The 12,792-nt window shown below is 34.9% G+C and overlaps 1 protein-coding gene across 6 annotated transcripts in view; it reads left to right on the forward strand.

Moving 5' to 3' along the window:
- Positions 1–12,792, forward strand: part of TTC8 (tetratricopeptide repeat domain 8) — a 60,307-nt gene that overhangs the window by 16,216 nt on the left and 31,299 nt on the right. For 4 of the 6 annotated variants that reach the window (XM_054529706.2, NM_001132332.2, XM_054529710.2 and 1 more), the window contains 4 exon segments: positions 780–843; positions 952–1,111; positions 1,340–1,429; positions 3,850–3,894. In XM_054529706.2, the coding sequence (XP_054385681.2) occupies positions 780–843; positions 952–1,111; positions 1,340–1,429; positions 3,850–3,894 (359 nt within the window). 6 annotated transcript variants of the gene reach the window in all.

Genomic DNA, 12,792 nt, shown 5'->3' on the forward strand with positions numbered 1-12,792 from the left:
CTGTGAGTGTCTGTTGGGATTGTCACAGAGGCACAGTCCCCAGCTTGCAGATGTGGTGGTACAAATGGTATTGGATAATGGCTGGTCTGAGTTCAGTGGTGTTTACAACTAATTGATCACAACCCATTACAGATTTCTTTGTTCCTTCTCCACTCCCACTGCTTTACTTGACTAGCCTTAAAAAAAAATGGTATTGAATGATAACCAGGACATATGGTGGTCTTGCTGGTAATTATAGTCCTCAGTCATTTATATCTTTTGGAAGGTAATAGCTATTTTAAACCTTCAAATAGAAATTGAGAAAAAAATACATATTTTTATGTTAAAATGTTTCTTTACCATTATTTTGTTCTTTTAGAGTTAAAAATATCTAAATTCTAGATATTGTGGGTAAATTATCTTTTATTGGGAGAAGTTTGTATGAGAAATAATTGAACTATGAGGATAGAACCATTATTTTGAACTTTGGAGCCTGTTAGTCTTGAGTTTAAATCCCAGCCCTACTAATAGGTTGACCTGTTTACTTAATTCTGTGAACCTTTGTTAAATGGGTTAATACTACCTACTTTACAGACTTAATGTGAAGATTAAATGTGATGACATAAGTAACATGATAGGTACTCATTAAATATTAGTCTGAAACACATTTCCCTAAAATATATTTCTTGCTAGTAATGTCTTTTTCACCAGGCCAGCACAATTCTGAAAATTGTATTAGCTTACAGTTTTTACAGATTAATAGATAATATATAAATTGAATTAGCCATCTTGTCTCCTAGGCCCTGGAACGTCTTTGAAACTCCCTGGAACTAATCAGACAGGAGGGCCTAGTCAGGCTGTTAGGTATGTACTTCTGCTTCATATCCTCTGCCACTAAATATTGATCGGACTGTATGAGAGTCTTTCCTCAAATGATCATCTTTGTATTATAACAATTTATAATCTTCACAGGCCAATCACACAAGCTGGAAGACCCATTACAGGTTTCCTCAGGCCCAGCACACAGAGTGGAAGGCCAGGCACTATGGAACAGGCTATCAGAACACCCAGAACCGCCTACACAGCCCGCCCTATCACCAGCTCCTCCGGAAGATTTGTCAGGCTGGGAACGGTAAATTCTATCAGCTTTCCCATAGTCTTGTATTACTTTGGTATTGCCAAAGTAGCTTTATATTATGGTACATCATTTTCCCCTGTTGTTATAGTGGGGAATTATATGGAAGATTTTTGAAGGTGATTCTTTTTATTTATGTTGCCTTTATATTTTTATGCATATTAAACTTGTTTACGTTTCAAGAGAAAGTTTCAGATCTCTTGTTCTATTGTTTTTCCTCTGTAGGCTTCCATGCTTACAAGTCCTGATGGACCATTTATAAATTTATCTAGACTGAATTTAACAAAATATTCCCAGAAACCTAAGTTGGCAAAGGTATGTACTTAAAATGATTTTGAGTTATGAAGTAATATTACACGTATGATGATAATGACAAATTAGAAAATGAATGAAAACCTGTGAAGGAAAGGCCATGTCTTCATTGAAGTGGAAATGTTTTATATGTAAAATTACTCTTAGTCTTCGAGTTAATTGAGTTAAGGAAAGTCAGTCAGAAATAAAGTACATATACCATTATTATAGGAAATTCTTTTCCCTTGATAAAGAGTAGTAATTTATAACAAAGAAAGCAGGTATGCAGCATCATCTTTGTAGAATGAAGCTTAAGAAGTCATCTGTATAGGTACGTATTTTTTTCTTTTTTAGCTTGGACTATTCTCAGAGAAATAATTTTCTATCCTTGTAGGTTTTTAGGACTGTCAAAAGATGATAAAAATTATGTAATTATTAGTTTTTTATAAATTATTAGTAATTTATAATTTTATATTTATTTATATTTATATTATATATATTTATTAGTAATTTTATAAATTACTAATAAATTAGAAATTTTATAAATTACTAATAAATTATTAGTAATTTATCAGGCATCTCAGAAAGGATTACTCAAACCACATAGTGGCATGCCAACTACATTAGTAATTATCACTACTCAAAGATTAAATGCTCCTTTAAATTAAAGAGAAAATGAGAGGCAGAAGGAGAGGGAGAAAGGGAAAGAGAGGGAGAGGGAGAGAAAGAGAAAAAGAAAAATAAAGAAAGGTGTCCATGACCTTTTCAGTATATAAACCTTGAGGGTGAGCTTGCAATAATTCAGAGACAGGAGCACTTATCTTCCGGAAACTAGTTTAAGCCTAGCTCAGGTTTTTAGCTGAAATCTCTGAGCATAAGTGCTGAGCTCATTCCTAATCTCAGTTCTAATGGTGTTTAACGTATGTGTTTACTGAATACCAAACACTCTAGAGAAAATTAAAATGGACACTAGCTGTACAGACTTAAGTTTAAGTCTGAAAAAAAGATGCCATTTGGTAGACAGGGAATTAGCCAGTAATAATGCTGCTGATTTTTTTCTTAAATTCTTGTTCAGCAGCAATCCTGTTGACTTCATTTAGTAAAATTGTAAAGCTATCCTTACTTCCCTTTCTTTTATGAGAGTGGAGTATTGAAAGCGACTCATATGGAATATCTGGTTCCCTACCCTTTAAGGCCACTTAATTGAAGGGACTGTCTGGCTAGTTGATACCATTGCTATTTTTTGACCAGAGAGTCAGTCAGTGGAAGGATTTTTCTCAATTAAATTAAGATGCATCCAGGACAGACCTGGTCTGTTACTAGATTTAGCCTGAACTAGATTTTGTGCTTTTTTAATGTGTTGTAGAAATAATGCCAGGTTTTTCTGTCTTTGGTCCGCAGCTTGCCTTGACCCACCAGGAGTCATTTTTAATATAGGCATATTGCTTGGGATGTCTAGGGTGACTCTATGACACTGTCTTTGATGCTGTAACGTCATTTTCATGGCAGTAGTAGCACCAATTGCACTCTTAACTTTTGTTTCTTTATAACAGAACAAATGGAGGGATTGTTATAGGTGGTTTTTTTTTTTTTTTTAAAGAAAGGCCTTGTCTTGATTTTTTTAAAAAAATTGGTTGCCTCCAAGTCTTCTTTGTTAGTAACCTTGATATTTTCCAGGGATGTTAGCCTCTTTGCAAGTGTAACATGATGGTATTATGGAAAAAGGTAGTACCAATAAGAGTAAATGCTTATTTGTTTAGAGGAGTTGAGTGAAATATTGGAAATAATTGTTCTTAGCCCTGGCTGTACATGAGAGTTATCTGAGGGCTTTAAAAAATATAAGGTCAGGGCTTTGCCATCCCCCCCAACTCTGATTTAATTTAAGTGGTCTGATCTGTGCCCCATCGCCAGGTGATTCCAATGTCCAGCTTGGCTGAGTAGCACCCTGCTAAAGAAACCTGAATATTCTGAATCATAGAGTTACTATGAATACCATATAAGGAGAAATAGCTTTAAAAATGAAGCAAAAAACACCCTGCTTTACCCTTGTACTCTACTTTGTTTCAGTAGAAACTTCCAGTTTTTTTATGTCTAAATTGTCATGATTAATATCATAATCACCGTATAATATATGTAGAGAATATAAAGAATTGTCTGCATCTGTTTTATGACAATCCTGAAGTTGGTCTTTAAGAAATAAACTTTTCAATTGTCTTTCTAATAAAATATATGATGGGAAAAAAAGGTTTAATTCTTTGAGCATTCCAGTTTGTATTCTGCTAAAACCAGAATCAGTTGTAAATAGTAATATTTTAAAATGAGTGATTGTAACAGAAGATAGATAGGCCCTTTTATCTATAAATCCAGGGCTTTAGAGTGCTTTTGTTAATGGCACATTAAAAAAAAAAAAATCTAATGTATTTTTGGCACTTTTTTCTTCACAGGCTTTGTTTGAGTATATCTTTCATCATGAAAATGATGTTAAGACTGTAAGTTTTGAATTCATGTTATTTTCTTTTATTGTAATTTTTCTGACTTTGAAAGTTTAGATCCTGAAATATTCTATTTCTGACCTTATAAACAGATAAAATTATTAAAGATTGGAGAATTACTAATACTTTAAAATCCACCCTCAGTTTCAGTGGGAAAATGTGCATAAATATACAAGTGATAAGAACTATGCGTGGCTCATAGAGTATGTAGATAGATCTCCAATAAATAGGAAGATACAGGTAATTGAGAATACTGCATAACATGCTTGTGTTAAAGTTATAGTTTTTATGCTAATGGTGTTGTTGATCTGTTTATTTCCTTAGTCCATATAGTATATTATAGGTTTACTAACGCGTATTTCTGTTATTTTTGTGGCGTGTCCTTTTCCCCTATCATTAACGTTTTATGATCAAATATTTCAAACATACAAAAGTAGAGGGAATCATCTTCATAGCCTCTTAACAGAGAATTTTAAAGTTATATGCGTATGACTTCTCAAATTGTTTTGATTTTTACATACTTATATGCAAATGAGCAATAACGGAACAACTTTGGTCAAATCAAATGCAGTTCATTCTACAGTGTCTGATTGCATGTTTTCTCATTTTCCTGTTAGTTCCAGGAAAAAGACTTTATATCCATATATTAAGCAGTTAGGAAAATAAAAATGTTTTCCTTAATTGTGTTTTCTTTTTTTCTTCTTTTTTTTTTTTTTTTTGAGACAGAGTCTCACTCTGTCACCCAGGCTGGAATGCAGTGGCATTATCACGGCTCACTGCAGCCTTGACTTCCAGGCTCAGGTGATCCTCCCATCTCAGCCTCCCAAGTAGCTGGGACCACAGGTGTATGCCACCATGCCCAGCTGTTTTTTTTTTTTTAATTATCTGTACAGACATGCTCTCCCTATGTTGCCCAGGCTGGTCTTGAATTCCTGGCCTTAAGTGATCCTCCTGCCTCAGCCTCCCAAAGTGCTGGGATTACAGGTGTGAGCCACCATAGCCATCCCCTTAATTGTGTTTTCTATGTGTCAACCACTAGCTATACACTAGGAGAACTAACAAAAAATATGATACTTTTTCCTGCCTCTACAAGCCATGTAATCTAGCTGAAGAAATAAAATGGACATAAATGAAATAATTAAAGAGGTAATTGTCAGACTGTGAAGTTGTTACCAAGTAGGAAAGGGAAAAATTCAGAAGGGATGATACTAGTAAAGATCCATGAAATAAGTAGAATGTATGGAAAGGAGGAAAAAGAAATGTAAATAAAGGGCAAAAACAAGAACGAGATATGGAATGATCAATAAATAGGCCTTATCCTAGAAAATGGGAGTTCCACAGAGACATTTTAAAGAAGGAAGTGACAGAACTTGATGATAAATTTGATGCTAGGGACAAAGGAAAGACAGACAGGTCAAATCTTCCTCCTGGAGATGCTGTGAGAAGAGTGATAGTTTTATTGGCAGAAATGGGATAATTAGGGAAGGAAGTCAGTTTGTAAAGAAGCTGACTAAGTGACCTGAAGGCGTTTTGAGCTTGAAATGACAAAAGGCTATCTAAGTGGAGATACCATTGCATGTGTTGGGAGATGTGACATTGAAATGCAGGGGACAGCCTGGGCCACATATACAGAATGTGGTGTTCATAAGTGTGGTTATGTAGGGAAAAGAAAAAATGAAGGTTGGGACAACTGAGAAACCATGCACATTTCTGTAAATAAAAGTCAGCCATTTTAACTTCATTAAAAAGCTGGTGAGAGGCTTTCAGCATGATGATATATAAAATTATATGGTCAAACTGTAATTAAAAAGCATTAGAATGCTATTCCATTTCATAAATTAGTAAATCTCAAATTACTAGAGTATCATAAAGTGATACTCTTGTATTTGGAAGATTAATGCATATCAGGGGCATCTGTTCTTTCATCCAATATATGTTTGAACCACAGTTCCAGCCCTGAGATCATGCAGTGAAACAGATGACAAAGTCTCTGCTCTTTTAGAGATAATATTCTGGTTGGGCAAGTAATAGAAACAAAAGTCTTATGGGCTAATGAGTACTGTAACAACAAAGAAGCAGGAAAGCAGATAAGGGAATAAATAATGATGTGGGGGAGGATGCTATTTTGGATGGAGTGGGGAGTGGTCGTTGAAGTTTCTCTGAACAGAAAACATGTGGCTCAGTGGCTGAATCTCAGCACTTTGGGAGGCCGAGGCAGGTGTATCACTTGAGCCCAGGAGTTCAAGACCAGCCTAGGCAATGTGGTGAAACCCTGTCTCTACAAAAAATACAAAAACTAGCCAGGCGTGGTGACACGTGCTTGTAGTCCCAGCTGCTCTAGAGGGGTAGAGCTGTAGTCCCAGCTACTCTGGGAGGATTACCTGAACCCAGGGAGGTCAAGGTGCAGTGAGCCATGATCATGCCACTGCATTCCAGCTTGGGTGACAGGGTGAGACTCTGTCTCAAAAAAAAAAAAGAAAAGAAAAGAAAACATTTTAACAGACACCTGAATGAAGGGGGATGGGAACCACATCATTATGTGTAGGAAAAGCATTTTCAAAGAGGTTTAATTGTAAAGGCCCTGAGTAGAAGCATGCTTGGGTTGTTTAAGGAACAGTAAGAAGGCCAGTGTGGCTGAGTGAGGCCTGTGAGGGGGAAGAGTTATGGGTGATGAGTTCAGAAGCTAGACAGATCATAAGCCATTTGTAGGTCATGGTGACAATGTTTTTTATTAATAGATTCATCTTGAGGATGTAGTTCTACATCTTGGAATTTACCCATTTTTATTGAGGAATAAAAATCACATTGAAAAAAATGTAAGATTTATTCCCTGCACTACTGCACTTAATATTCTAGAGATTCTAAGGGTTAGCAGACTTTAATTTTTACATATTATGTTAGTATCATAGTTCTTCATGCATATGAACTTAAAAAAAATTGATTTTAAACAGATAGAGTAGCAACATTTAAACTTTTTATTTTAAGCAGCAAAATCCTTTCCTTCAAGTGAAATCTTATCTAGACCCTAATATGTAAAACAGACAAAAGTTGAGCTACTTGAATTATAGCAGGGCTAGCAAACTTAGAACATATCCATCAGCCCTCCTCCTTGGTCGTCCCACCCCATCATCTTCTGCCCCTCAAATATTGGGGCTGTTGGGTAGTTCCTATATTAGGCTCTGTTTCTAAATTATCTGGGGAATTATTAAATAAGGACTTCTGGATCTGTGCTAGACTTCCTGAGTCAGAATCCTCAAGGGCAGGTCTGGTGAATCTGTTGTTAATAAAAGCTCCGCAGGCAATGCTAATTTTCAGGCAGGATTGGAAAATACTGCCTTAGAATATAGTACTTTAAAAACCAATGGTTAATAGAAGGATGTGATGCCAGGTGTTCCCGTGTAGTAAAACAGACCTGGGGAATATTAGCAGTACTCAAAAACCAGAGCTCCCTATAGCAAACAAAACAAGAGGAGGTGTGTTACCTGTCTCAATGAAAGAAATCAGCAAATGAAGAGAAAAGAGACAGCAAACATGACTCAAATATATCTCATTAACACGGAGGTGATAGTAAAAACTATTGAGAACTGGAGTCCCCATTTATAAATTATATATTTTTATTCTTGGTGACAGTGACTCTCTTAAAACACCAAAAACAAGCAATATTGAACAAAATTGTTGACTCTTTTATCTTTATAATTCATTAAATGACACGAGAAAATTTGTCTGGGGACTTTATTTTATATATTTAATCAATGAAGAATTAAAAAAATTGAAACTAGCAAACATTAGGGTATTTCATAAATTTGGTTGGATTTGTGAAACAATCACAAAGGAAAAAGACTTACTGATGCATATGTGTAATCTCTATGTAGTGGACAGAAACAAAATCAGAAGTAAAAGGGCAATAGAAGGGGTAATTATATACATGAAGCATGATTTTGAAATATTGGTATGTATCATGTATAAAAAAGCTGATCTTGGCTGGGTGTGGTGGCTCACACCTGTAATCCCAGCACTTTGGGAGGCTGAAGTAGGTGGATCACCTGAGGTCAGGAGTTCGAGACAAGCCTGGACAACATGGTGAAACTCTGTCTCTACTAAAAATACAAAAATTAGCCGGGCATGATGGCGGTTGCCTGTAATCCCAGCTACTCAGGAGGCTGAGGCAGGAGAATCGCTTGCACCCGGGAGGCAGAGGTTGCCATGAGCCCAGATCGCGCCATTGCATTTCAGCCTGGGCGACAAGAGCGAAACTCTGTCTCAAAAAAAAAAAAAAAAAAAAGCTGATCTTAGTTTTTGAAAAATTTTTATGAAAATAGAAATGACCCCAAAACAGAAAATTTACATTAGAAAAAATGCTGGTAAATAAGCACATTAGAGGTGTACTTTCTTAATAACAACAAAAATATAAAATAAAGAGACTTTGGACTTTGAGTTTTATATTTATGAAATTAGAAAAAAAATCCTGAGGGAGAGTACAGTTAGTTGTCATACATTATAGGTGATATTACACATGGTACCACAATTTGGAAAACAATATGATAATATAGAGCAGATAGCCATAAAGATAGTTCCTCAATTTGTTTCTGTAATTTCACTTCTCAGGAGATTGCAGGAAAAACTAAAGTGCTGTATTTGCAATGGTGTTCATTGTAACTTTAGATATAGTGGCAAAACTACTGGGAAAACAACCTAAATGTTTAACAATAGGGAATGAGTTTGGTAAATTATAATAAATAGTATGATGGAATCTTATGTAGCCATTAAAAACCATAATTATAAACACTAGGCAGAAACATGGAAAGTGTTTATTTTATAATGTTAAGCCGAAAGTATACCATTTAATATGTTAAATAGAAGTATAACTCTAAAAATATGCATTTATGACAGATACTAGAAGGTATTACTTAAACATTAAAATGGTAGTATTTTGAGGTTAAGATGTATTCATTCCACAAATATTTGTTGAATGCGTATGTTGTACCTCATGGTACTAATGGAGATTAAATCTAACTTTACCTTTGTTTTAAAATTTTTCAACAATAATGTTATAGTAAAATGAATTATAAATTAGGGGCAATAATATATTAAAATGCTGCCAATTTGTACTCTGCTTGTTATTTTCATCTGCTTACCCCCAATATACATATATTTTTTGTAGAACATAAAATGGAGCAATTTGTTTTGTTCTTATTTAGTGAAAAACACAAATTATTCCTTTGTTTTCCATTTTATTTACTAATTCATATATTGATATATGCGTTGATTAGTTTATCCTTTAAACAATAATGATTGGGTTGTATATATTGGTACTTTGATGGGTGCTAGGGTGCTGAGTCGGACAGATGTCTTGTTCTGTTTCTCACTCTGGTACGGTCTTGCCACATTATAGTGCTGTTGTGGATCAGATTGTTCCATTAAAATGTCATTCTTGCTTTTACCAGAAATGTTATTTTCTGAATGGAAAAAGGATTTAGATAATGAGTATAAAGCATGTATTTTTATATCTTAACATATATTTTGTAACTTTAGCTGGAAAAAGAAAAAAGGAATTCTGTTTTTTAACATGTTAAGAAATCAGAGGTGTTTTTATATTTAGATACCTTGGGTGGCCTCCAAATTTCTCTTTAAATAAAGTATTTAACACAAATACAGAGAATATTATAGACAAATATAAGAAATACCTTGAAATGGTATTTAAATATTAAGAAAGTATAAAATTGATTGTCCATGGAAAACAATTTTTCTGTCTTTTAGCTTTTAGTGCTTTTCTCATGTTGTGGGGGTGGGCAGTATCAACAAAACTCAAGTGACACGTGGGCTGGTGATTCTGTGTTTATCTACAGACAAATAGGAAGAATACTGTAGACATAGAGAACGCGATGCAGTGGTATTTAAATGTTAGGAAAAAGTAAAGTTATATATGGAAAACTATTTCTGCCTTTGAGTATTTAATGACTCCCTTTCCCCACCTTTCCCTTTTTGGACAATATTGTTGGTATTGACAAAACTAAAGTGGCATGTGGGTTGGTGATTCTGCAGTCTTTGTTTCCACATGCTCTTTAATTTCATCATCCTGAAGTTGTTACAAGTATAACACTAGTGAAAGGATGACTTTTTTTAAACTTAGATCTGCCAAAATTCCTTCTACTTTTGGACTTTTATACACTTACTGCTTTAAAAAAATGACATTGGTTTTACTAAATCATCCAAAGATCACTAAAGTCTTATAGTTATTTATTTTAAAAATTTGGGAATGATTAAATAAATATAGATCTTCTGTCACCACTTAAAAATTTTAAGGTTAATAGCTTTTAATTCCGAATCTTATTACTATGACAGTTTTGTTTGGTTCTTAAGGTATTGTCAACAGAGGTCAGAAACAAAGATTATAATGAATTCAGTCAACAGATGGTTCTTGAGTACCTCTTCTGTGCACAGCAATATTCCAGAACAACAGCAGAGATGTAAAAGAGGATTATCTGTCCTCAGGGAGCTTGCCAGCCACTTAAAATTGTCCCAAATGGGCCAGGAATGATGGCTCACGCCTGTAATCCCAGCACTTTGGGAGGCTGAGGCAGGCAGATCAACTTGAGGCCAAGAGTTCCAGACTAGCGTGGCTGACATGGGGTGAAACCGTGTCTCTACTAAAAACATAAAAAAATACCTGGGCATGGTGGCACATACCTGTAATCCCAGCTACTTAGGAGGCTGAGGCATGAAAATTGCTTGAGCCTGGGCGGTGGAGTCGAGATTGTGCCACTGCACTCCATCCAGCCTGGGCAACAGAGCAAGACTGTATCAAAAGAGAAAGGAAAGAAATTGTCACAGATGTTTTTCTTTAGTGCAGTGAGGACAGAAAAACCAAATTCTGCCAAAATATTTAAAGAGGTTTATTTTGAGTCAATATGAGCGACTTCGGTCTGGGGATACACAGTCTCAAAAGGTCCTGAGAAAGTTGCCCAAGGCAACTGGGTTAGTTTCGCTTTGTACATTTCAGGAAAGTATGGGAATTGCAGGTAAAATCATAAATCAATACATGGAAGGTATACAGTGATTGGGCCTGAAAATTCTGTACATCTCGAAGCCATGGCTTACAAGTCATTGGTGGGTTTTAGGGATTCTTTAGTTGGCAATTAGTTGAAAGGTAATCTTTGTCTAAAGACTTGAAGTCAGTAAATAGGGATGTTTAAGATCGGGGGTGTCTGCCATCTCTCATGTGATGCTATACTAGAGTCAGATTGGAAAGTAGGCCGCATTATACTAGGTTAATTTAAAAAAAACTGTTTAATGAGATTTTATGGTTTGTAGGGTCTCCTTAGAAAGGATTTGGGGCAAGATCTAAAAGGGTCAGAGTTCAGTCCTTAGCAGCCTGAGTCTTCATCATTATAATTTCTTTTTGCCATTTTTATTCTTTATGAGTAATTTATATTAATATCCTTAATTGGATTAGCACAAACATATGGGTTCTCCATAGGACGAGTTGTTTTAGGACCAACTATGCAAGCAAAACCAGCAGCCTATAAGAAGCACTAAATCTAACGTTGGGAAGTTAGAATACATGAAAAATTTTTGCATGACATCTTTTTCTAAAAAATAGAAGGTCTGTTTATACTAAGCATGAGAATGACTATGATCTATTTGCTGGAAAAATGTCTTTATAAAGATCAACTTAAAATGTTTAGATATTTACCATGTATGTCTGAATTAAGCTGGCTGAAAATATATTTTTCTAGTATATCTGAAAATAATGCTAATTGAAGTTATACTTTTCTCCTCATTTTTTTTTTGGTTTCATTTTTATTTCTGTCTGGTGGCAGGGTGGTGGAGAAAAATAAGCATATGAAAGTAGTGTGTGGCTTGTTTTTAATTTTCATAGCTTTCAAGTAGAGATGCTGATTTTTCAAGTCCATTAGAGGCTCAGCATGGTGTCACCATTTCTTTCTAAGTAGTTTGCATATTTAAAGATCTCCCCTGGAGCAAGAGAAGATGGGGAACACAAGGAGAAATAATTAATTATACAGTAAGATTAAGGAACTCGCATTCATTTCAGAAAAGAGTTGATATTAAGAAGTGGACAGTAATCTGGGATGTGTTTTGAGATAATAGAACTGAAAATCTAAGAGTTACTTTAACTGAGCTCTTGGATATCATGATTATGTTAACGCTGGCTAAAGAATAAAAAATTTTCAGCCTTGAGAGAAAAATAGTATTATAAAAAATCAGAATTCTCTCTTAACTAGTAGCCCCAGCTTCTATTAATCACATCTTTATCGGAGCTTCAAATTTCTACCAAGACTGATTTGCTTTCCCTTTGTCAAAAATTGTTTCCACTTCCTTTATATAAAATTGTAATTCTTATTTAGTCACCTCTTGTCTAATCTTGAATAAACAATAGAGGGAACAAACTCGAGGGTATTAAAGATATCGGATAAACAAATGTAAAATATGAAAACAATTGAAGAGAAGATCTTTTTCAGTTTGCAGCAAAGGGCAGTCTGCTCCTTAGAATTTACTGGGACGTAAGGTGATGTCAGAAAAGTGAAATGATGGTTGTTGAAGACAACAGTTATCCAAATACTCCAGCTCCTTTCACTCTTCTTCATGATCCCATTTTCCAAACCTTTTCTCTACCTGCTTACTTAATCTTTCTTTATTTCTCTACATCTGTCTTGAAAGTGGGCACTGCCACTGGATCTGGCTTACACACCAAAGACTTGACTGCCACGGAGTTTGGAGGCATTTTGAATCATTATACAGTAGATAAATCAGGGGGAGTGGGTAAAAACTTAGGCGTTTTTTAATATCAATTTTGTGTCTTATATATTAAAATTATATTCAAATATATTATACATCTGCTTCCCTTTGATGAGTGTTTTTATCTCATCTGCTATT

The sequence above is a fragment of the Pongo abelii genome, chromosome 15 (genome assembly GCF_028885655.2).
Source record: "Pongo abelii isolate AG06213 chromosome 15, NHGRI_mPonAbe1-v2.0_pri, whole genome shotgun sequence".
NCBI classification, from domain to species: domain Eukaryota; kingdom Metazoa; phylum Chordata; class Mammalia; order Primates; family Hominidae; genus Pongo; species Pongo abelii.